At 33.1% G+C, this 26,564-nt stretch overlaps 1 protein-coding gene across 23 annotated transcripts in view; it reads left to right on the plus strand.

The window, feature by feature from the left end:
* The window catches only part of LRRK2 (leucine rich repeat kinase 2), a 145,856-nt gene that overhangs the window by 61,885 nt on the left and 57,407 nt on the right, over positions 1 to 26,564 (plus strand). For all 23 annotated transcript variants that reach the window (XR_004175965.1, XR_004175966.1, XM_031650155.1 and 20 more), the window contains 13 exon segments: positions 4,426 to 4,544; positions 5,661 to 5,730; positions 6,212 to 6,429; positions 9,040 to 9,290; positions 9,808 to 9,956; positions 13,533 to 13,626; positions 14,682 to 14,868; positions 16,526 to 16,707; positions 19,177 to 19,406; positions 19,815 to 19,942; positions 21,137 to 21,355; positions 24,673 to 24,874; positions 25,914 to 26,002. Coding sequence is in view for 21 of the 23 variants with exons in the window: in XM_031650155.1 (XP_031506015.1) it covers positions 4,426 to 4,544; positions 5,661 to 5,730; positions 6,212 to 6,429; positions 9,040 to 9,290; positions 9,808 to 9,956; positions 13,533 to 13,626; positions 14,682 to 14,868; positions 16,526 to 16,707; positions 19,177 to 19,406; positions 19,815 to 19,942; positions 21,137 to 21,355; positions 24,673 to 24,874; positions 25,914 to 26,002 (2,138 nt within the window). In the remaining 2 variants the exon portion in view is untranslated.

Below are 26,564 nucleotides of genomic sequence, written 5' to 3' on the forward strand. Positions count from 1 at the left end.
TTTTCTTAGCCTAAATTTGTGAATATTTTCTTCTATATTTTCTCTTAGAAGTTTTAAAATCTCAGCTTTAACATTTAGGTCTAAAACATTTTAAGCTGATTTTTGTGTGTGACGTGTCAATGAAGGGTTGACACTTATTTCTTTCTATGTGGATATCCAGTTGTTCCAACATTACTTGTTGAAAATACTGTATAATTCCTCATTGAATTAATGGAAGCTTTGTTCTCTTTAATTGACTATTTAGGTATGGTTCTACTTTAGCATTATTTATTCTGTGCCACTGATTTATACCTTATTCTTATGCCGAAACCACACTGTCTTGATTACTCTGGCTTACTAGCAGGTCTTGAAATCAGGTAATCCAAGTCCTCTGGTGTTCTTTTAAAAAAATTGTTCTTATTAATCTAGATTCTTTGCATTTCCATATAAATTTTGAATCAACTAACTTTATGCTGGGATTTTTATTGTAATTAAGTCCATATTTAGATTTTATATAGAATTAATTTATAAATTAAATCATATTACCTGTAATGTTAATATAATCTATACCATATAATTAATACATAAATAATTTCTATAGATTATATCTGTAAATCAATTTGAGGGAACTAATATATTAATAAAGAGTCTTTTGACATATTAATGTGATATATAGTTCAATTAGTCTTTTAAAATTTCTAACAGTGTGTTGTATTGGATGTTTTCTGATGCTGTTATAGATGGTATTGTATTTGAATTCTAATTTCCAGGAGTTCACTGCTGATATATAGAAATACAATTCATTTATTAGTACATGAATTTTTTATCCTGTAAACTTGCTAAGCTCACTTATGAGTTTTCTAGTACCTTATTATAGATTCCACAGGATTTTCTTTGTTCGTAATTATACCATTTAGTAGTAAAGACAGATTTGCTTTTTCTTTTCTAATATTTATGTCTCCTTTTTTTTTCTTGTCATATTCCACTGGCTAGGACCTCCAGTACTATGTTGAATAGAATTGGTCAGACTGGGCACCATTCCCTGGTTTCCAAACTTAGAGCAAAAACATTCAGTCTCTAATCACTAATTATGACATTATTTGTTATTTTTCATAGATGCCCTTCATCAAATTGAAGGAGCTTCTTCCTAGTCATTTTTGGAGAGCCTTTTTTTTTTTTTTTAATCATTAATAGGTGTTGAAAAATGCTGTTCAGCATCTGCTGAGGTATTCATATTTTTTACCTATATTTTGTTAATATAGTCAAATACACTGACTGATTTTCTAATGTTAAACCAACTTGCATTCCTGGAGTAAATCTCACTTGGTTATGGTACATTATCCTTTTTATATAGTATTAAATTTTATTTTCTAAAATTTTGTTAAGAATTTTGCATCTGGCTGGGCACAGTGACTCACGTCTGTAATCCCAGCACTTTGGGAGGCCGAGGCAGGCAGATCATGAGGTCACGAGATCAAGACCATCCTGGCTAACAGTGAAACCCCATCTCTACTAAAAATACAAAAAATTAGCTGGGCATGGTGGCGGGCACCTGTAGACTCAGCTACTCTGGAGGCTGAGTTAGGGGAATGGCATGAACCTGGAGGTGGAGCTTGCAGTGAGCCGAGGTCATGCTACTGCACTCCAGCCTGGGCCACAGTGTGAGACTCTGTCTCAAGGAAAAAAAAAAAAAAAGGGATTTTGCATCTGTGAGAGATATTAGTCTGTAGTTTTATACTTCCTTGTAATTATGGGAGTAATGCTGGCCTCTTGAAATGAATTGGGAAGTGTTTCCCATTCCACAATTTTCTAGAAGAGTTTGTGTAAAGGTGTTTTCTTCTTAAATGTATGATAGACTTCACCAGCAAAGGCCATCTAGGTTTTAAATTTTTGTGGGGAGGAGATTTAAACTTATGAATTTAATAACCTTGATAGATGTATGATTATTTTAATTTTCTTTTACTTCTTAAGTCAGTTTTAGTAATTTGTAACTTTCAAGGAATATGTCCATTTCATATAAGTTGCCAAATTTATTTGTTTAATGTTACTTATAGTAATTATTTAATTATCCTGTTAGTGATTTAATTATCCTATTAATAATCTCTTCAAAGAATCAGATTTTTGTTTTATTGATTTTCTCTATTGTTTGTGTTACTTTCTCACTGACTTTTGTTCTTATCTTTATTGTTCCCTTTCCTTACTTATTTTCATTTTAATTGACTTTTTTTAATAGATTCTTAATTTGGAAGCTTAGAACTCTGGTTTTTAGAACCTTCTTATTTTGTAACAGAAACATTTATTTAAGGCTATATATGTCCTTATAAATATCACTTTCACTGCATCCCAGTATTTTGATGTGTCATCTTTCCATTCATTTAAAAAATTTTTAATTTCCTTTGTGACTTCTTTGATTCATGAGTTATTTAGAAGGCTGTCGTTTATTTTCCAAATATTTGGAGATTTTTCTGGATAACTTTTTGGTTATTGGTTTCAATTTAATTTTGTTGTGGTCAGACAGCCTACTCTGATGATTTCTATCCTTTTATATTTATTGAAACATGCTTTATGGATTATTATATGATCTGTCTTGGTGGTGTGCCATGTGCAACTGAAAAGAAAGTATATTCATCTGTTATTGGGTCAAATCAATAGGCCAAATTGTTTGGTAAAATTTCTCAAGTTTTCTGTGACTTTACTGATTTTTCTTTCTATTTATTGTATTTGAAAGAGAACTATTGAAGTTGTAATTGAGGATTTGTTGGTCGTCTTTTCAGTTTTATCTGTTTATGCTTTGTATATTTTGAAGCTCTGCTGTTTGTTGTGCAAATGTTAAGGATTATATATAAAAAATAATTTTTTAAGTGAAGTAACCACTTTATGTTAATCTAAGTTTGCAGTTAGTATCATTTTCTTCTTCTGGAAGAATTCCCTTTTACATTTCTAGTGTAGATCTTCCAGAAACCCATATGCAGATTACTGGAGCTATTTTTCTGTAACTGCCCCAGAACTCCCAGCTATTGTAGTCTCCATAAATGTTGATGTCTATCTCCTCATCTCAGGAAAGCCGTGAGACTGTTTAAATTTCTTCTTATGTGTATGCCCCTTAATTTGTCTCCAAGCAGAAGACCAGAGTGATCATAGGGCTCACATAATTTGTTACCCTTCTTTCAGTTATTACATAGTCCTGTGCTGTCTGTCGCCCAGTGTCTATATCCAGTCATTTAATGTATTTGTCCAGTTTTCTTGTTGTTTATGTAAGTAGGTTAAGTTCATTCACATTTGTTGCTCTATCATGCCTGAAAGAACTCTCTTCAAGTATTTTTAAAGAAAACATTAGAAATTTTAACATAAAATAATTATAAAATGCACTATGCTGCTTGTACAAATAATGTGCTAATAGACATTTCACAAACATATAAAGTGGGATAATTATGATAATTTAATAATCTTTATAATTATGTAATTGTTACTAAATTATAAATTCTATTTTATTAAAATTCTTAAGCGTTAAAATAATTTAAATTATAGAATTAATTGAACTTCAGTAATGAACCAGGTGGGAACTGTTTATATCAGGATTTATACTGAATATTATAAAGGGGATATTTGGATATACAGATTTTATAATTTGGTTTTGAAGTAAAATGAATTCTTTGTTTTTCTAAGATAAAGAGTAGGGGAATTAAAAATCATAATTTTCACAAATGCATTCACATTATTTATCTTTAATATGATTTATTTATTGATCTTTTTTTGTAAATTTATTATTTTGAAAGTACTGCCTTTTCCTTATTTTATAAAATAATTATTGCCAGCCAAATTTATTGTGTTTATTTTAATACCATTCCATAAAAGAAACCATGAAACATGAAATTCAGATAGGAATATATTCAAAATTGCTGTTAAATAATTTGTGTGATTACAACATTTAAAGCAAGATTTGAAAAATTTATAAGAAAAATTCAGGGAGTTAATCCACTCTCTTTCCTATGCTGCTAGATCCTATTACAGTGGTCTCTATAAAAAAATTCAGAGAAACAGAAAGCAGTAACATTGATCAGATTGCATACAAACTTTCTGCACACACACACATTTGTTATAGCTTATGTAACCATTGATTGATTTTGCTTTTTCCTGCTGGACTATGAGCTCCTCTGAGGGACAGATTTATTTTTTTCCTGCATATCATTATCCAGTGCTTACCCAGTGTCTAGTCTGTAACAGCCATTCCATAAATATTTATGGGTGAAGAAAAATGTTGTTGAATTTTTAAAGTGAAAAACCAACATGGCTTATCATTTCTATTTTAAAGATTTTACAAAGGAAATGGACTGTGAAATTTCCATTAATAAAAATAGGTTTAATCTTCCATGACTGAACAAGGATCTTATGATTGAGTAAGCTTTTCATACTCACTTTCATGTTACTTTATCATTTTCAAAATAGGAAGTGAAGGCTCATTTCTTGTGAAAAAGAAATCAAATTCAATTAGTGTAGGAGAATTTTACCGAGATGCCGTATTACAACGTTGCTCACCAAATTTGCAAAGGCATTCCAGTTCCTTGGTAAGTTGAATTGTGATTATGTTGTGTTTTGCTACTGACATTCTCTTGATAACTAAAATTTATGCCAAAGCTAGGAACAATTGGTAGGGATTTCCCTGATGTATGAAAACTATAATTTTGAGATGTTTTATATATGTATATATATGAAAACACAGTAGATGTAAATTATGCTAAATTCACATTTGTAGTCTTTTGAGTATGCAGGGTAGGAATTTGTTTGGGGCATATATATGTATACTTGCAGTACACTTCAAGATGGTTTTCTTCTTCTTTACTTTTCAGAACTTCATGTCTGAAAAGAGCCCAGGCTAGACCTGTACCTAATGGTGTGGGTTGGTTCCATGAACACTTTAGCTAGAAATCTTATAGTGATTTCTAAGAAACCAGACAGAAGTCTGAAGGACACTGAACAAGATGGAGTAGCATAATATAATTCATTACTTATCTTTGTCTATATCTATATCTATATCTATAGGTGTATTGAAAGTTATTTAATTTTTTAGACACCATTATTATTATTTCAACCTCCTGTCTGTTTTGGAACTATAGAAGGACTATTGCATATTTGCATGAGGAGTTTGATCATTCTAGTTGAGGAAATTGGGAGCCACTTTATTCTCAGGTTCACTTTGAAGGATCTATTCTAACCTATGCTCTAATTTTGATTATAGCTGAGTACTAAAAATATCAGTGTTGTTATATGTTAATTCTAGACCTTAAGATGGGTGAAATGAATGACTATAGTTGAATCGGTTAAATTAGCTCTCAGCTTTATATATGCTCTTTCGAATTTATATATAAATTTAGTTATAAAAAGTAGTTTGGTTAATGAGAGAAATTATATAGATATAGCTTTTTGACTCAACCTTTCTGTTTTTCAGTTTCCTTATATTTAAAACAAAAGAGAAAGAGTAGATACTAAGGTCATTTGAGCACAAAACTGAATTGTTTTCTTTTATCTTCATAATTGGGTTCTTAGTTTTTACTTGCCTATTTTTTCCCATAATTATAAATACCATTTAACCCTATTAAAATTTCATGGTTCTTTCCTTATAAAAATGTCCTCTTATCCAACAAGTGACAGCAATTTTATTATAAATATCATTTTTTTAATAGGGGCCCATTTTTGATCATGAAGATTTACTGAGGAGAAAAAGAAAAATATTATCTTCAGATGATTCACTCAGTAAGTATTTGGATGTAATCATAAGTGAATAGATACTTTGGGCAGAATACAGTGTTTGGTTGAATTTCCTCCAATTATTCAAATATTCTTGGGGCCAGTTTCATCTTACATAATTTCCCATAAGCTATAGAAAAATGAAGTATACATTTAAAATTTACCTTTCTTGAATATTATAGAACACGTTAGTCTTTATTTTTACAAGTTTTCTGAAATGTAAATAACACCTCCCACCAGTGCCACTCTTCATCCTCTCTTCCAGTTTTCTTTTTCTTTTTCCCACACCATTTATACCACCTGATTAAACACTTTTTATCTACTGTTCATCTCTGCCACTGGAATGTAAACTCCATAGTTTGGTTTTCTACTGAATCTTCAGTGCCCTGAAGAAAGCCTGATTGCTAGGAGGTGCTCAGTAAACTTTCACTACATGAATTTGAATTATTTGCTTATATTTCCATTGTCTGTCTGTTTTTGACAAAAGGGTCATCAAAACTTCAATCCCATATGAGGCATTCAGACAGCATTTCTTCTCTGGCTTCTGAGAGAGAATATATTACATCACTAGACCTTTCAGCAAATGAACTAAGAGATATTGATGCCCTAAGCCAGAAATCCTGTATAAGTGGTCATTTGGAGCATCTTGAAAAGCTGGAGCTTCACCAGAATGCACTCACGAGCTTTCCACAACAGCTATGTGAAGTAAATTTAATTTATCCTTGTAACTTTTAAGACGTTTGAAGAGCTTTTGTATTTATATCTAGTTTGCCTGATTAAGTCTTTTAAAAGAACATTCTGCTTTTGTGTCACTGGGCAATAAGTCCCCCGTTCTTCTGGTTTTTGCACACATATCTTAGTCTGTGTGATGTTCAGGAGCATCTTTGAGGGCAGGCCGTGGAAACAGATCTGATTAGAAAGAAATTCTAGGTTTTGTACAGAGTACATGTTAAAGTCTATCAAGTGTATATTGATTAAACTTTAATCATTTAATTCAAGTAAGACAACGTCAACTATTTAAATTAGATTAGGTAAACTAGAATTAGACCTGGTTTGGTAGTACTGGCTCTGACTCAGCTACAACTGTGTGACAATACGAACATGTCACTCCTCCTGCTCTAATCCTTCATTTTCTCATCTGTAAAATAGATTCAACTAAATGATTATTGTGGCTTATTTTTTTTTCCAGTTTAAAATAATGTGTAACTTAAAAGATTTTTATTTTTGGTCAAAGTCCCTGTCTTATAAGAATTAAAGTATAATATAGTTTGTTGATAGGATAGCTCTCTGAAAATTGACTTTGCTCAACATTTGTATGTACTACAGATCAAAATAGTTTTGAAAGCCAAAGAAGATATGAAAATTAAAATTATTTTAATGCAAATGTTTAAATTGTTAAATTAAATTCTCAAGGCTGGGCATGGTGACTCATGCCTATAATCCCAGCACTTTGGAGGCTGAGGCAGGCGGATTTGTCTGAGTTCAAGAGTTCAAGACCAGCGTAAACAACAGCAAAATCTTGTCTCTACCAAAAATACAAAAAATTAGCCATGTGTGGTGGGGTGCACCTGTGGTCCCAGCTACTGGGTGCTGAGGTAGGAGAATTGCCTGATCCTGGGAGGCAGAGGTTGCAGTGAGCCAAGATTGCACCACTGTACTTCAGCCTGGGCAACAGAGTGAGACCCTATCTCAAAAAAAAAAAAAAAAAAAAAGTCTTGTTGCAAATGCATTTCCCCCTTTTTAAGTCTAAAAAATTACCATAATTTTGAGATGTTTTAAAGGCAATATTACATAAATTTTAAGTATATTTAAGGGGTGTTTTTCTCTGTAAAGTTTTTATATCTGGAGACAGAGAGAAGAAAGAAAGGTGACCCACTCCTCCAGCCATGCTGTAATGTCTAAAATGTGTCTTTCTCTCTTCACCTCTTTGCCTTGCTAAATACTTCAAGTCACCCAGGGCTCAATTTAAATGTCACTTCATCACTCTCTGCTTCTCTTCCTTTTTCCTTCTACCCTCCAGCCAACCTGGCCACCTAACCTCCATTTCCATAACACATGATGCTTTCCCTCTAATTCTCATTCAGTCATCCAATTTGATTTAAAGTACCTTTGCCCTCACTAAACTGTGAACTCCTTGAGGACAGGACTTGTTTCAGGCTTGTTTCTGTCTATTCCCAGTGCCTAGTGAGACCTGACATATGGTAGAAGTTTAGTAGATACTTACTGAATTGATTTGTGGAGGCATTAATGCCTGAAACTTGGTAATACTTCAATTAATATTTGTTAAATGAGCAAGTGAAATAATTCTGAGATTTAGTCTAGTTAAAACAAAGAGAATTGGAAGAGATGGTGATAAGGTGAGACATGCTGGCATTCAATGACTGGACAAGCTCAGAACCTTCTCTTAGGGAAATTTCAAAATGACACCATTAGATGGTACTTTGTTTGTTTGTTTGTTATTGTCAAAGAGTCTCAACTATGTTCCTTTTTATAAGAAAATTTCCTGATTAAACCCTGGGAATAATTTTAAAATCTTTACTTTGGAATAAGTTAATAAGGGTCTGAAACAAAGGCAGGAATTTTGAAACAACTTCTGAGGCAAAGAGTCATTAATAAGCCTCTATAATCATATCAAAGTCTAGAATTTCTTGTGTGGATAAATATACTGATATATAAAGAAGAACATAGAGAAGTGATTGTTTTTGGCATTTGAGCTCTTTAAGAGTATTACATAACAAAGTTGTAAAAAGTCGACGTAATATGTAAGTAGGGGTTTGCTGTTATCATTGTAAAATTATAAACTGCTTAAAAATGGAAAGTAGAAATTTGAAACAAAAAGTTTCATAAAAAAGAAGAGGTTCTAAAATGAAACACATATTGTATGTAACTATTTTTATGGTTAAATCTTATATATATCAAAATATGTAACAATTTCTGACAGCATTTAAAACATATTCCCAGGATTATGTTGTGCTTTTTCTTAAATCATTAATTCAAATATTTGTTGAGGCCTATTCTGCTTCCATTTTGCTCTTTCTGGAAATAATTTACAAAAAAGCTGAAGGAAGCTTTCAACTCTATTTTCATGAACCTGCTTTTTACAGTCTACCGTTGTAATTTTGCTGGTTTTACCCATGCTATAAGCAGAGGTGATTGGGCTAATCAGTATACTGAAATTCTGTTGTGGATTGTGTTTTCAACTTTTTGAAAATTCTTGATGGTTCTAGTTACCAGAGGTGTGTAAGGCAGAAATATTAGCTAGACTTAAGTTCCTCAGATGGTTCACTTTAGAATTTTAAACTCTTGTCTTTTCAGACTCTGAAGAGTTTGACACATTTGGACTTGCACAGTAATAAATTTACATCATTTCCTTCTTACTTGTTGAAAATGAGTTGTGTTGCTAACCTTGATGTCTCTCGAAATGACATTGGACCCTCAGTGGTTTTAGATCCTGCAGTGAAATGTCCAACTCTGAAACAGTTTAACCTGTCATATAACCAGCTGTCTTCTGTTCCTGAGAACCTTGCTGATGTGATAGAGAAACTGGAGCAGCTCATTTTAGAAGGGTAAGAAAGAGCTCATTAAAAATAAAAGGACTGCCTAAATATGCTGATGTTAACAAAATATGCTGACATTTGTATAGTCATGAGTTTTGACAACATGGTGAAACTCCATCTCTACTAAAAATACAAAAATTATCCGGGGTTGGTGGTGCGTGCCTGTAATCCCAGCTACTCAGAGGCTGAGGCATGAGAATCGCTTGAACCCAAGAGGCGGAGGTCGCAGTGAGCCGAGATCGCGCCATTGCACTCCAGCCTGGGTGACAGAGGCGAGACTCTGTCTCAAAAAAAAAAATATAATAATATATATATTTATTATAATGTATAAGTATTATTATATATAATAAAAAACTGAGACAATGAATATTACAACTTTTATCAATGACTTACATTTTCACAACTAATTTTTAAATTAATGAGTCCTCTTCGATGCTATTCTTTGAAAGCAAATTGTTTTTGGTATTTTTTCTTTAAAGCATATGAATTTATGCAATTTAATCATTATCTTGTCTCTTGTGACTAGAAATAAAATATCAGGGATATGCTCCCCCTTGAGACTGAAGGAACTGAAGATTTTAAACCTTAGTAAAAACCACATTTCATCCCTATCAGAGAACTTTCTTGAGGCTTGTCCTAAAGTGGAGAGTTTCAGTGCCAGAATGAATTTTCTTGGTAAGTGTTCTGTGTGGGTCTCCTCCTTTCCAGGCCCTCTAAGTTGTACAAGATGAGTCACATATGGACCCTTTAGGTGGGGATTGAAAGGTGGCATTTCAGTTTAAATATTATGCTGAATTTAAAAAATAAAATTAGCAGGTTGGCAATAAAAGAAAATGCTATCAAACTATGAAAATAAATGAAAGAAATGTAAATGCATATTGCTAAGTGAAAGAAGCCAATCTGAAAAGGCTACATACTATTCGTTCCCAACTATAAGACATTCTGGAAGAGACACAATTATGAGGACATTAAAAAGATCAATGGTTGTCAGGGGTTAGGGGAGGGAGAGATGAATAGGTAAAGCACAGAGGATTTTTAGGGCAGTGAAACTGTTTTGTATACTACAGTGGGGGATACGTGCCATTGTATACTTGTCAAAACCCATAGAATGTACAGTACAAAGAATGAACCCTGATGTAAACTATGGACTTTGAGTGATAATGATGTGTCAAATATTGGCTCATCGATTGGAACAACTGTGCCAAACTAATGCAAATTGTTAATAACAGGGGAAAATATATGTGGGGTAGTGGTGGTGAGAGAAGGGATGTATTGAAAGTCTTTGGACTGTCTGCTCAATTTTTCTGTATATCTAAACTGCTCTAAAAATAGTCTATAATTTAAACAAAGTTATCACATTTTTATTGTCAGAGGTTAAAATGATGGTTACTTGGCCTACTGTGTAGTACACTGTGGTTCCTTTTAGTCTTCAACTAAACATGACTGCCTGAGCTGGGTAAGGCATCCTTATACTGAAATACTGTTTTTCATACTGAAGTTTCTTCAGCAATTTTTTGTATGATAAATATGATTACTCTTAATGCTGTTGTTAGAAACAAAATTAATCATTTAATAGTTTTCAATTTAGTGAAGTTAATGTATATTCAATCAGCTCTTGTGCTTCGCAAGACATTACAATAATGCAAATTATTATCATCACTTTTATTAAAAGTTGTAGAATCCCCTGCATTCTCTTAGCTTATGAAATAATAGAGGAAATTATGTTCATTTGTATCCTAAATGAACATTTTAATATTAAGGAACAAAATACTTTTATGATAATAAACAGGAATTCCCCATATTTTATCTTCCTTCATAGAGAATACTCACTTCTTGCCACCTATGTGATTATTCTATACCTGACTCAGTAAAATAATTTTTAATTCTATTTAATAGCAGAATATGGCTTGACTGCTTATTAATGGTATTTTAATTTGTCAGAGCTTTCAGAAACTAATAATGATCAAAGCCATCTTAATTTGGATAGTATTTTCCTCATTTATCCCTCCCCCCCTTCCTCCTCCTCTCATGAATATTGGCCACATTCTAACTATGATCCTGAAACTGGAGATAGAGTGATTCACTCACTCACTAGTAAGCAAAGCAAACTCGGTCTCTGTCCTTAAGGAACTTGTGATTAAGTTCAGAGGACAGACAAACATTAAGTAATGATGGCACAAATAAATGTAATTTTATATTGTGGTACCTTCTGTGGAAAAGTTTCAGGATACTCTGTGGTACCTCAGGGGAATCTGATTCAGACTGTGGAGTCAGGGAAGCCTTTCTGTTCCTGTGACATTTAAGTTGGGTCTGGAAAGAGGAGCATCCAAAATGACCCCGAAGCCTGTGTATGGTCAGTGTGTCATCTCAGCTGAATCTCACAATGATCCTAATGGTCGTCGTACCTAGGACAGGTATGACCTCTGCCCAGTTGAGGAAATTGAAGCAGCGAGATTTTTTTGTGTGATGTTTACAGGTGCATGTAATTAATTATCTTGTGAAAGTTTGAATGGGCCCCAGTTCAAAATCTGTTTGCTTTGCACTACACAAGCTTAATAGTTTGAAAAGTGGTCTTACATTTGAGAAGATGCCCCACGGAGGTGACATCTGAGCAAGACCACTAACCATTAAAAAATAATCCCATGTAAATGGTGAAACCTTGTCTCTACTAAAAACACAAAAATTTTTAGTTTTTTTTAGTAGGCGTGGTGGCATGTGACTGTAATCCCAGCTACTCGAGAGGCTGAGGCAGGAGAATCGCTTGAACCAGGGAGTCGGAAGTTGCAGTGAGTGGAGATCATGCCACTGCACTCCAGCCTGGCGACAGAGCAAGACTCTGTAAAAAAATAAAATAAAATAAAAAAATAAATAAATAAATAAATAAATCCCATGTAAAATATAGTTTTAGTTTTGTGGCCTTATGAATGTTTTCCATACAACATATGAAACTCAAGACTCTGAAGTCTTAAGTGGAGAATCATTTCTACTCATTTATTTTGCCAATAGGTGAGGTATAATATGTATCATTCTGCTTCTCAGGAAGACAGCTTCTGGGAGTGTCCTGGAACATTTTGACCCTTGAAGATTGTCTAGATAAATCATAACCCATATTTTTTAACCTTGAAAATGCTAATAACTAATTCCTCAAGCCATTTTCACAGAACCGTAGATTTGTAGATATTTCACGTATCTCAGCGTTCATCTGATCTAGCTGCACTCTTTTACAGATAAGAAAACAGGCTGTGTGATTTTCTATTTCCCAAATTGTGTTTCACAGAATTTTATTCCTTGGAGGTACCTCATACTGCATTTCCTTCTTAAGAATTCACAAAATAGGCCAGGCGCAGTGGCTCACGCCTGTAATCCTAGCACTTTGGGAGGCCGAGGCGGGCGGTTCACGAGGTCAGATGATCGAGACCATCCTGGCTAACATGGTGAAAACCCATCTCTACTAAAAATACAAAAAATTAGCTGGACATGGTGGCCCGCACCTGTAATCCCAGCTACTCAGGATGCTGAGGCAGGAGAATCTCTTGAACCTGGGAGGCAGAGATTGCATTAAGATGAGATCGTGCCACTGCACTCCAGCCTGGGCAACAGAGAGAGACTCTGTCTCAAATAATAATAATAATAATAATAATAATAATAATAATGTAAAAAATAAAAAAGTAAAAAATAAAAAAATTCATAAAATACACCAGAGTTTTGAGAACTCAGATATTTTACTTTATTTTACCGAATGTTTCCCAATCTCTTAAGATTATATGGTCAAAGAATACTTTCATTAAATAACACCCATTATTATTCCATAGAACACTCTTTATGAGCTAGTACCATAAATAATTTTTGTCCTTATAATATGCTGTATATTAGTAAAGTGTTCAAAGTTGTTTTGCTATAGTTAAGAGTAATTTTAGTTAATCTATATGATATATAATAACATCACACATAATTTGAAATGAATATTCTAATAATTTTTACTTTGTACAAATGTTGGGTAGTTAAATTTATATTTAAATAGCTGTTTAGCTTCCAGGTTAAAAGATTCTGGTAAGTATGGCATTTTGTTTTATTGTTTAGTGGAAGTATTAAGGCTATTACTTTATTTTTAAAAGTGGATTTTTAAAAATTGTCAGTGTGAGAATAGAAATTAAATTAAATTAAACACCATTGGTAGCTGTTCCTATTTTTGAATTTAATGGAAATCTGGGTAAAATGATTAAAATGTTTATCTCATTTTTTTTCTTTTAGCTGCTATGCCTTTCTTGCCTCCTTCCATGACAAGCCTAAAATTATCTCAAAACAAATTTACATGTATTCCAGAAGCAATTTTAAATCTTCCACAGTAAGTTTATTGTTTTTTTAATTTTAAAAGCACATCAGCTGGAACAGAACCTTTAGAAACATGATTTCGATTCAGTCATATGGAGGTAATTGCTTTCTAAACCTACTTAGCTTAATGTTTTTGTATGTATGAATGATTTTCACTAGATAAAAGACCCAACTCATTACTTAAAATGGAAACTTTTATATTAATTTAGTGGATCATTGTGTAAAAACAACTTAGGATTGTTTAATTAATTGCTGTATTAGTATAATGAAATGAGATTATACTGGCTATCACTTTAACTTTTAAAATGTTAGTGGAACTTGATATGTTGCCAGAATACCCTTAACTTTGACATTATGCTTAAGTTGTGTTTGAGTGAAATTTTGGGTGAAGATTAGGCAAGTTTATGTAGTTCCAGGTTTTTGAGGTATTTTGGTTAATTTCATGAAACCAGAAGTTTCCTGTTAACTTTAAATTGAGGCATTAATTCGATCTTGATTGTGTTGTAATCTTAAATTCTATTCTAATTATATCATACATGATAAACCAAATTCATAAAATATATGTGTAAATCTATCTTTTCCTTTGTTTTCTTGCTGTCAGCTATTCCTTCAAACACTGTGGCTTTTTAGAATTAAGACTAAAATGCTGCTTGCATGATGCTACAAGAACTCTTCTGTGAGCTCATATTTAGGGAAATAATAATTATAATTTAGCCATAGTGAGTGTTACACAAACCTATAATAGCTAACTTACATCTAGCTTTAGAATGTGTCGAACTATTCTAACTACTCTACAGTGGTTCGCCTCTTTAATCTTCCTAATAATCCCCTACAATAGCCACTGTTATTATCTCCACTTCATAAGAGATGAAGTAACTTGCCCAGCTCATGGTTCTTAAACTCTGGTGGTTCAACTTCAGGCTGTCAAATCACATGCATACTCATATGTCAATAATGCTGGTTTGGCATTACACCTTATTCTCACCCTGAGGAAAATTATTTGTGATGTTATTTCATGTATTTTGGAAATACTCATATGATTTACATCTTTCCATTGTATTGTTATAGCTTGCGGTCTTTAGATATGAGCAGCAATGATATTCAATGTCTACCAGGTCCTGCACACTGGAAATCTTTGAACTTAAGGGAACTCTTATTTAGCCATAATCAGATCAGCATCTTGGACTTGAGTGAAAAAGCGTATTTATGGTCTAGAGTAGAGAAACTGCATCTTTCTCACAATAAACTGAAAGAGGTAAGATGTCACTTTTAAAATTATTGCCACTTAAAAAATACACTTTATGATTTGCATCATCACAAATTATCATTTTAAGTGATATTTAGCTTCTAAATACCAATTTCATGAAACTAGAAGCATCCTGTTAACTATAAATTCCTGTCAACTATAAATTCAGATTTCCACTAAATTCAAAAATAAGAACAACTACTAATGGTGTGTCACTTAATTTAATTTCTATTCTCACACTGACAATTTAAAAAAATCTGCTTTTGACAATATTTAAAAGTAGTAGCTGTAATATTTCCACTAAACAATAAAACAATATACAATACTTATCAGAACCTTTTAATCTGAAAGATAAACAGCTAGATATAAATTTGTCTACCCAACATTTGTACAAAGTAAAAATTATTAGAATATTCATTTCAAATTATGTGTGATGTTATCATATAACATATTATAGATTAACTCAAGTTACTCTTAACTGTTACTTAACTATGACAAAAAAACTTAGAATGTTTTACTAATACACAGTTCTTTATAGTACTACCTCATAAAGAGTGTTCTATGGAATAGTAGTTGATGTCATTTAATAATTATAAATTCAAAATAAGCATTGTAAATATCAATACTATTCAATTTTTTTGGTTTTTAAATAAGTTGTAAGCCTACCCTATGGTAAATGGATATGGTAACACAGCATAATTTCCTTAAAAAATACTTTTGTGCTATATTTTTTAAGGATTATATGAATTATACATAATTATAGATTGATGTTATGCTATGTGTCATTGTATCACTAAATCTCTGTCCAATCTGTTAACAGACTCTTAGATGCTCCATTTTTCTCAAGTTGTTGCTGGCCTGTGTACTATATTACTTGTTTTTCAGCTTTCTTTGGTACATTCTTAAATTTCTGCATTCCTGCACCATGCTACGTGTCACCCTAATGGATCAATCTTTTTTGTTTTGCTCCATTCTCTCTGTTATAAATCTGAAATTGATCATCTATTTGTCTCAGAAAATATTTTTTTTTCAAGTTCTAGCGTATTGCCTACAAAACCAAAAGAATTAAGTGTCTGACACTGTGAGGTTCAGAAAAACTGTGCATATATTTTGCTACCTGATTTTTTGCCAGCAAATGAGTGTTTTCTATTATAAATACAGTATATATTACTTAAAAATTTGAAACAGAAGAGAAATCACTCCAATTAGGATGCCGCCTAAAATATAAGCATGTTGCTTTACTTTGAGAATACTAAATTGCATGCAGGTTTGTAGTGACTCTAGGTCTTCTTTCCTTTACTGAAGGAGCAGAATGAAGCCACAGATAATGGATTTGGATAACCAAATCCATTTTGTGGTAAGAACTTCCTTACTTTCAATGTCTTGAAGAGATGAAGTATGTTACCAAAGGAGATGGGGTTTTTTAAGATTACAGATGAGTGACATAGATTGTTTGGGAGTAAGTTTTTATATGTAAGTTTTCATGTTTTTAAACACATACTGACAACTTATGACAAACCTTTGGAAAGTTTTAGAACTCTGTTGAAAGATTGTGCAAGCTGCTGATGGAATCTGTGAGCCTTTCTTGTTTCTTATCATCTTGTTTTTTGGCAGAACACATTTCTTCCTTCCCACCAACAGCTTTTGCCCCTTTTTTTCCATTTAGATTCCTCCTGAGATTGGCTGTCTTGAAAATCTGACATCTCTGGATGTCAGTTACAACTTGGAACTAAGATCCTTTCCCAATGAAATGGGGAAATTAAGCAAAATATGGGATCTTCCTTTGGATGAACTGCGTCTTAACTTTGATTTTAAACATATAGGATGTAAAGCCAAAGACATCATAAGGTTAGATAATTTTTTTTCTATTTGTTTTTATTAAATTTATTTCAGATTTTCTACTTTCTGTGACTTTGATGGACGTACATTGTTACAATTTAGGGAAAAATGAATAGTAATATTTGGCATTAATATGCTGTGTCATTTGCCTTTCATTTAATGAATGCGTTTCTGTGGTGCCACTGTAGAGATTTTTCATTCTTCTTAGCCAGGCTAATGTTGAGAGCAGCTTCTCCTCCTTCTGTGTCTTTTCACTGGAGTAGACTCTAAAAGAAAATAAGTATTGTGATTTGGTCTCTCGATTACACAATCTAAAGAAATATAGCACAGTTTAATAACTTCTCACACTGAATTTCATATAGCAACTAGGTAACATATGCCTCTTACATCTTAAAGCATTATCATTACTGACATCATATGAAATTACTAACTTCTATTTTGCCCGTTAGGATGAGTAATCTACTCACCTTGATCAGTTTTGAAAGCACCAAAACTTCTCAAGTATCACTGTTTCTGGTCTTTACACTTTAAGCACTTTAAGTATCTTTGATAATGGATTTTATCCCCCTTTTTATTCCCTTTCAGCACATTGGTCTTATTACTTTCTCATAAAATCCTTTGCTCCCTTTTCCACAGTTACTGTATGAACATTGCAGACCTCATTTCTGTCATCACCTCTCAACTTGACTGTAATATCCCCCAAGGCAGAGACCATAGCTGTGTTCAGTCACTATTCAAATCTTGGCATCCAACACAGTGCCTGGCATACAATTAGTAATTGTTTAATTACCAGTGATTTATACTTACTCATTCTCTTCTGCCTAAAATCTCTTAAATTTGTATTTAACTTCATCTCTTTTTATGAGGAAGGATTTTGTTTTCTGAACTCCTCCTGAGCTTGATTTCATTTTAAAGGAAAGAATTTGTTAACTTTTGTGCTAATTGTGACTACCCTTCATCCTACACAATTATTTTTCTCTCTTGAAACTGGAAAAGATGGTTATATAAAAATTGGTTCAATTCTTACTAAACATTTAGTAGAACTAGCTTTCAGTGTATTATACTGTATTATCAAAATATATATCTAAATATTTTTAAACATGTTTAACATTTTCAGAGAAGACAGAAAGACCTGGAGCAAGTTAGAAATTGTAAGCATCATTTGCTTTTTGAAGAAAGCCATTTTTCGAATAGTGGTGCATTCTTAAGAAATAAATAAATCAAGAAAAGTAATCTTTTTTGGTCATATCATCAGGAATGTTGGTGAGATTCTTATTAGTAATAGGAATGAATTGGTCACTACTCCGATGTAGTGACTTATGATTTAGTCTTTTTCTCTAATTTGAGACTGTGGCAACATTTTAACATATTTCAAAATGTATCTTTATCTATCCATTATATTTTTGATAACACTTTAAATCTATTAGTTTAAAGGTAGTTTTTAAGCTACCTAAACACTTCTATTTAGTTCAGTTTTTGCATTAAGATCATTAGGGATGAAAGCTTGTTAACAGTTGCTGATAGTATAATAGTTTATATTTATTTATTTATGAAGTAAGGTGATCTCACTATACATATATACTATTATATGCATATGTGATATATATGAATACATATCTATACATCATATATACCATATATGTGTATATATACACATATATATAATGTAACTAATATGACCTTATTATCAAGCTTTATTATAACAGTATACATATATGTATACCTTGTTTCTATGTCATATGGACTTTGTGAAATTTTATACTTTATAATTTATAGGGTTTTTCTTTTCTTCTTTACTTTTCTTTTTGAGATTGAGTTTCACTGTTATTGCCCAGGCTGGAGTGCAATGGACTGATCTCGGCTCACTGCAACCTCCGCCTCTTGGCTTCAAGCGATTCTCCTGCCTCAGTCTCCCAAGTAGCTGGAATTATAGGCGCCTGCCACCATGCCCTGCTAATTTTGAGTATTTTTAATAGAGATGGGGTTTCACTATATTGGCCAGGCTGGTCTTGAGCTACTGACCTCGTGATCCACCCGCCTCAGCCTCCCAAAGTGCTGGGATGACAGACATGAGCTACCACACCTGGCCTGTAATTTACAGGGCTTTTCATACTATTTAAAGAAATTCAAATATGTATACATGTATGTATGTATATGTGTGTATATATAGATGTATATATATTGCATATCGTATTCTAATTAGTCTTGCAAATGTATTTTGGCCTTTTGATTATTTCTGGCGATAGTGTAACATTTTTTCTTTGATGATTTTACCAAATATTATCAACCACACTAAAATCTCTAGCAAAATATGTGCGTTAACAGTACTCTGAAAGACATGTACATTATTAGTTATATGAGCTATGCAGTCTTTTGGATATTATATTTTAGAATAGTGTGACATGCAAAAGAACTCACCTAAATCTTAAGTGTACTTTTCAACAGTTTATTATTTTATTTTTATATTTCAAATACTAGGTTTCTTCAGCAGCGGTTAAAAAAGGCTGTGCCCTATAACCGAATGAAACTTATGGTTGTTGGAAATACTGGGAGTGGTAAAACCACCTTGTTGCAGCAATTAATGAAAACCAAGAAATCAGATCTTGGAATGCAAAGTGCCACAGTTGGCATAGATGTGAAAGACTGGCCTATCCAAATAAGAGGCAAAAGAAAGAGAGATCTCGTTCTGAATGTGTGGGATTTTGCAGGTATTTCTTTCTATAGAATTTTAAAATTCACTTTTACCATTTGTTTTGAACAGGGATTCAAAAACTGAACTTTCTGTTCTAATATCCAGAAACCTGGTAGACTGTATAGAATTATTCCAAAGCCCTTTACTTCTCCTAATTTTACCCTTGCCTCCAGAATGGAGGAGAACATGGAGGGATATGTTGGTAACAATATGGTGCTAGGTATTTTGATCGGTTGGTGCCATATATGCTAAAAGTGGTCAATCCCTTGTAAAAACCCAGAATAGTTCTCTAAACATTACTGTTGTTTTTCTCTTATTAGTATGCTAAATAAAAAATAGTATTATTCCCCCAGATATTTTTTTAAAAAGAGTTCTTGCCTGTTGTTTGAAAGATTTAAAAAATTTGTCTCTAATCTTTATTTAGGTCGTGAGGAATTCTATAGTACTCATCCTCATTTTATGACGCAGCGAGCATTGTACCTTGCTGTCTATGACCTTAGCAAAGGACAGGCTGAAGTTGATGCCATGAAGCCTTGGCTCTTCAATATAAAGGTGATTTATTCTGATCTTTTGAAAATAGAAAATAGAAAATAATGTGTGTGTGTGTGTGTGTGTGTGTGTGTACGTTAATTTATTTTGGGCAAACAGTTGCTTCAGTCTCTTTAAATACTTTCTTAAAAGAAGCACTAAAGTTTTGAGTTGGGAAACTTTCAGAGTAATTAAATCATAACATGAAAATGGTATGTTCCATATTGGTGAATGTTATTGGTAACCCGAAATTCTTTTATGCTGTAAAACTTGAAAATATATATGTTCAACTGTTTTTTTAATCATATTATTTCTTAAATGAAATCTAAATTTTTCTAATTTAAAATAAGCTATATTAAAGAAAAGCAATCTATATATATCATCAACTTGGTACTCAGGGGCCATTTAGGGTGAAATCCTTCAGATTGTATCCTTTAAGTGGTCTCAGATTATTATGCTGTTATATCTGGAATCTCCCTTTTGTTGCTTTTGTATCTTTTCCTTTGTTGTCTTGTTGTCAGCTATGCCTTCAAACACTGTGGCTTTTAAGAATTGAGACTAAAATGCTGCTTGCATGATGCTGCAATGAGCTCTTCTGTGAGCAAAGTCCTTAAAAAGGCTTGTGTCAGGATATTTAACCATGTCATTTGGCTGCATACATGCTTGTTTTGTAATTTGGGTGTTTTTTAATGTTTCTTTTATTAACTTTTTTACAGCTAGCCAACATGAGCAAATATTACAGTGGCAGTCATACTTGTTTGAATGGCTTTTATTCTTTCATTGTAGACTCCAAATTCAATGACTTTAAAATGAATTTAGAAGATTAAATTCACAGATAAGGAAGAGAAAATATACATGATATGACGTTAATTTGATATAATTTGTGGGTTTATGAAATGCTTATTTTATTTAGGAGTGGATAACTCATCTTAAGGCATGAAGATGAGAAAGGAAAACTATGCTACTACCATTATATAGGCTACCTAAAAGGGATAAAAATTGGATTAAGGAAGGCCTAAAAATGATTTTTTAAAATGTCTAGGTTACGTTGTTTTCTTAGGTTTAAGGAAAAAAGGACAGTTGTTCTTTTCTTCTTCTGAAGTCTGTTAGTTTCTCTTTTCCACTCAAGTGAATGTCACGGAAAGCAAATATCAACAGGAATGTGAGCAGGCCCAATTTGAAAGCAAACACAAGAGGGTTTTGCGTCTTTCCCTCCAGGCTCGCGCTTCTTCTTCCCCTGTGATTCTCGTTGGCACACATTTGGATGTTTCTGATGAGAGGCAGCGCAAAGCCTGCATAGGTAAAATCACCAAGGAACTCCTGAATAAGCGAGGGTTCCCTGCCATACGAGATTACCACTTTGTGAATGCCACCGAGGAATCTGATGCTTTGGCAAAACTTCGGAAAACCATCATAAACGAGAGCCTTAATTTCAAGGTAACGTGGTAGGCTGGTAGAGAAATGTAATTTATTAATTCTCATGTTATGCAACTGCCTAGAAATGTCAGAAATTTTGAGAAGTGAACAACTCACTTAAAATTGTGGGGTTTCTTTCCCCATTGCCGTTAGCATTGTTAACGTCTTTTCCATTTTAAAATTATTTATACCGGACTTCATTTCTAATTCATAGAAATGGGAATAAAAAATAATTAGAGGACCCGGAGAGAAACTAAGAGAACATTTCTGGGATACTGAGAAAATGTTTCTGAGAGAGAATCTGAGAAAATGTTTTTGATGTCTTTTCTCATCCAACTTCTTGTAGTGGTGGTTCAGTCCAAGGGTAAAGGTGAATACTGAGGTCTTGGGATCATCTTTCTTCTATTATTCTTTGACTGTTATTTTTCCATTTGCTCCTTTCATTTGGAATTCCTATTTTATGGACATCTTGATCCTTTGTGCCACTCCTTCATGTATTTTGTCACGGTGATTCCCATTCCAATTTTTTTTCCCCTCTGTATTGTGAGGCAGCTGTTTTATTTAGTCATGAAGACCACTGACTTGGTTTTCGGCAGTATCTCACTAATTACTTAGTTCATACAAAATGGACTTTTTATTTTGGGAATTATGTTTTAAATGTTTAAAATTATCTTCTGGTAAGCCAAATCTTTATAAAGCATAAATAAATCAGTTATCAGAGACAACAGTCTTTTTTTAATACTTGCAGGAAAAAGAAATATTCACTGGGATCTACAGGGAGTGTGGTGTAAACTGTACTGAAAAATACCCTTGATAGTTCCATATGACAAATATAATGATGAATTTCACTTAGTCCCTCTTGGCTTAGCTCATTAGCACTAATGATCAAGATCCTGGCTGATAAATAGAGTCCTATTTCGCCTGGGCAGTCCCAGCATAATTATTAATAGTGTCCCAGTATATTCTCAAAAGCATTCCAATTTGGATGATAAATTATATGGTCACCTTGGTTATAACTCCGCGTTGGCCAGTTAGCTTACATAATCCATTTATATAGATTATGTGTGCTTCTCTGCAAAACCTAATGAGCCATTTGTAAAAGTGATGGCTTTTGCGGTGTCCGGGGAGAGAATTTGTATGTTCGTGTCCTTCAGCACACATTTATTATAGTTATTAAAAGATTTTATTGATGATAGACGGTACTGTCATGTAAAAATGACGTTATTTATTTGTAGATTTTCCTATTCTCTTGTTGGACATGTAATTAGAAAGTAATATGACTTAAAGAAAAACAAATACACAAAATTTATTCATCCAGTTAATCTCTTAATCGAGGTTTTTTTTTTTTTTCTGAGACTATACCCATACTTCAAAAACTTTGTTGTTACTGAGAATATTTTGATAGTTTCCCTTTTCGTCATTGCTGTCAGAGAATGTATCATATCTTTCAAAAGACTTGTTGGAGGACGAGTTTGTTTTGAAAAGGCCTGAATTTAGTTGATGCAAAGTCACAGATAAGATGGCTCATTAAGCTGTATTAATACTGCTTTTGTCTGATAGATATCATTACCAATAAATCAGACCAGTTTTCCTTTTGGCACTTGTAAATCAACTTTGAAGACAACTTTTTACAAGGAAGTAAAACAGATGCTTTGAGAAATACCAGTATTAGTGAAAGAAAAGTATATATTGCTAATGGATGCAGCATTCTGGCATAATGGTTTGAAAACTCATTTGATTGCTTTGTAGAAGAGTGACTCTTTCGGAGGACCCAGGGCCTGTGGGCCTGCCAGAACTTGAAAATTCTTTCTTCCCTGAGGTGCTTCAACCTGAATTCACAGAGCAGCTTTTAATCTATTAGAGATCTTTTTTTGTCCTCTCATTTATTTTTCATCTTTCCCTTTGATCTTAGCTCTTCTCTAATCTTTTTCTGTCTCAACCTTATTAACATGTGTCTGTGCAGACACTTTAAGTTTTATTTTTTTGACTCAGCCTGTCAGTGAACTGATTATCATGCTGAAAGGAGAAGCAGGACAATACAGAGTTGAATGCCGACAATACTCCTTTTAATCTTGTTCAGCCCATTAGCAGAGCAGGCATCCCTTTAGGCTTTGAGACCTAGTCCCCTAAAACTCATCCCGTTTCTACTTGATTTGCTTTCTTTGAGAACTCTTGTTTACTTTTATATGGAGGTTTCCCTCCTTGGATTAAAACATAAACCTCAATCTGAAGTTCCATTTCATCTTAATTTATGAACAACTCTGAGAGGGAACATGAAAACTGGAGATTAGTGAAATTATCTCCAATTCTCTGGGTCAAAAAATACACGAAAACAGTCTCTTGAGTAACCATTTACAGGTAAATACAGAAGTAATGGTTATGGTTGTCTCCTTAAGGTTTTAGTCACAAATGAAAAAGACCAAGTTAATTTTTTGTCTCTGTGTGCTGAATTTCTGTTTGTAGTAAGTGTAAGAATTTAAGCAGAAATGCTGTTTCTTATCAGGTGAAAAGAATATGTAATTTCCATAGGTCCAGAAATAGGGAGAGTTTGCCATCTGGTGGTTCTTAAAGGCATTGCGGATGTTATTAAGAGTTGCTTTTCTATTTAAAATTATATTTTAAAAAATGTTTGGAAGATACTTTTATTATAGAAACTATCCTCTTAAGCCTATTCTTTAAAAAACTTCTTTTATGTATTTCTCATTTTGTAGACAGTGATTAGATTCCAAAAGCAACAGAACAATGATCATCCTCTCCTAGCAGAATCACTGGTGTTTAGATGATTTCTCATTTTCCCAAATTCAAGGTTCCATGAAAAACACAGCTTGAGTGGGATTTTATGTCTCCAGGTTTCACTGTTGATATATACATCCCATCAATGTAACATTTTACAGATAACAAGCACAAAATTTAATGTTTTACCTTGAATATTTAAAATATAATATCCAAAAGCTCTTGTAATTTGTACTGATATCTTATGCTAGCTTGTCTGTTTCACGTTAAGTTTAATGTCTTAAGATATAAAAAATCTTTCTTATGGTTAGTGATTTATCTTGTTTTTTGCCATGGAATTTCTGTATAGCAAGATAAACATTTCCATACTATTTTATTTGATATTTCCTAATTTGCCTCTGGATCAACAGTTTTCCTATTTTAATTTCATTGTACTTATTCCTTACAATCTAAATAGCTTTTTATTATATTTTGATTTTATTTAAAAATGTACTTCTGAATAACATATCTGTTTCTGTAAAAACTGTTAGCACTGAATTTGCCAACCATTTGACACATACACGAATAAAATAGATTTTTATGGCTTGTCATTTGTAATTTCATAGATCCGAGATCAGCCTGTTGTTGGACAGCTGATTCCAGACTGCTATGTAGAACTTGAGAAAATCATTTTATCGGAGCGTAAAAATGTGCCAATTGAATTTCCTGTAATTGACCAGAAACGATTATTACAACTAGTGAGAGAAAATCAGTTGCAGTTAGATGAAAATGAGCTTCCTCACGCAGTTCACTTTCTAAATGAATCAGGTTTGTGTGTTTCTTTCCTTATTTTCAAAGCTCAGCTGTAATAACTTATAAAAGTGTTTCTGAATCTTGTATAGAATTTACATTCAAAGCTGAGAGAATATCCATACAGTTCTTTAATAGGCCACTGATTTTTTTCTTTTTGGAGGATCATCATGTGTGTGGATGACAAATCATGTATCATGTTGTAAGAAAACAAATTTAGAAATCACCTAGGAGTAAAGTAGTGGAAAGATTCCCTGAGTGGGAGTTAAAATATTTGGGTTCTAGACCTTACTTGTACTATTCAGGAGCTGTGGAACCCCAAGCACAACCATATCCTTCGATAATGTCAAATGAGTTTAGTGCATGTGAAACTTATTTTTATATTGCAAAGGGGAATTATTGTTGGAATGGTCTAACTGGGACGCTTTGAGAATCAATGGCTCCCTGAGATGATGCAGCTGCTGAGTGGAAGATCTAGCTCTCTTTCATCAAATATTGGTCTCAAAGATGAAAATTCTCAAACCAACTTCAGTGCTAATTGTGTACTTGATCATATTACTTTGCCAGAAATGTGTGAGTTGTTTGATAGTACTAGAGTAAGTGACTGGGAAGCTGCTTTTGATCCCTAGATTCTGTTGTGTGAAAAATAGCTTCCTGTGGTTTATGATCTGTTCCTTTTCCCCATTGTTCTTAAGGTATGCTGAAATATGCTGTGTTTCTTATCTGTATTTGCAAATAAAACATGTCTTTGTCGTGTTTATTCAGCAAGCAAAACAGAAAATTATGAATTTCTATGTATGCATGAAATATGCTTTGTAATGCATGTCAGTGTCTCAAATATGTTTATATATGATTGTTTTATGTAGTTTAAAAATACTCCATTATAATATTGGGACTTTAGACCATAGGATGCACAGCTTCTAGTCCCAGCTCTGCCACTAGGTATGCTGAAATTTCTTTACCTGTAAAATGAGGAAGTTGGACTAGATTCTTTCTAAAGCCCCTTGATATTTGTTCTACATTCCATGTTTCACTGTTTGATGAATTTTTACTACAGGAGTCCTTCTTCATTTTCAAGACCCAGCACTGCAGTTAAGTGACTTATATTTTGTGGAACCCAAGTGGCTTTGTAAAATCATGGCACAGGTTGGTGTCTTTTATTTTTGTGGCACGGGGGTTATGGTCAAAGCATAGAACAGATGGCGCCCAGAGCATTGAGCATTTTAGAGTTTGGGTTTAGTTAAGGCAGAAACTTTTGTGAATTTAGAAGACTGTGGAACATTTCACATAGAAGACTACTTGAAGAACTTCATGGAAGAAGGAAAGATGTCTTGAGTTCACTTCCATGACTTGGTTTTCAAGCCACATACAGATGTTTGTATCACTCTGTCCCATGCTGCTTTACTAGATCCTGATGATGTCATCGATTTGGTTACTGAATTAGTCAATTGAACGAAGGCTTTGTGGAAATCCTTGGGGTAAACACATAGAAGTTTTGAAAACTTTGGATGGCGTTGGTTATAGCTGTTTTTTTCTTATATTTCACATGGAAAATGTTTTTTTCTCCGAATGATAATCCATTACCAGTGAGTTTAATTAGTTACAATAAACCATCTCTGTAGCTTTGACATAAAAGACCATTTGAGCAAAGCATACTACCTCAGGGCTTTTCAACCCCAGCATGATGACATTTTGGGCCAGATAATTC

Source organism: Papio anubis, chromosome 9 (assembly GCF_008728515.1).
Source record: "Papio anubis isolate 15944 chromosome 9, Panubis1.0, whole genome shotgun sequence".
Classification (NCBI taxonomy): Eukaryota; Metazoa; Chordata; class Mammalia; order Primates; family Cercopithecidae; genus Papio; species Papio anubis.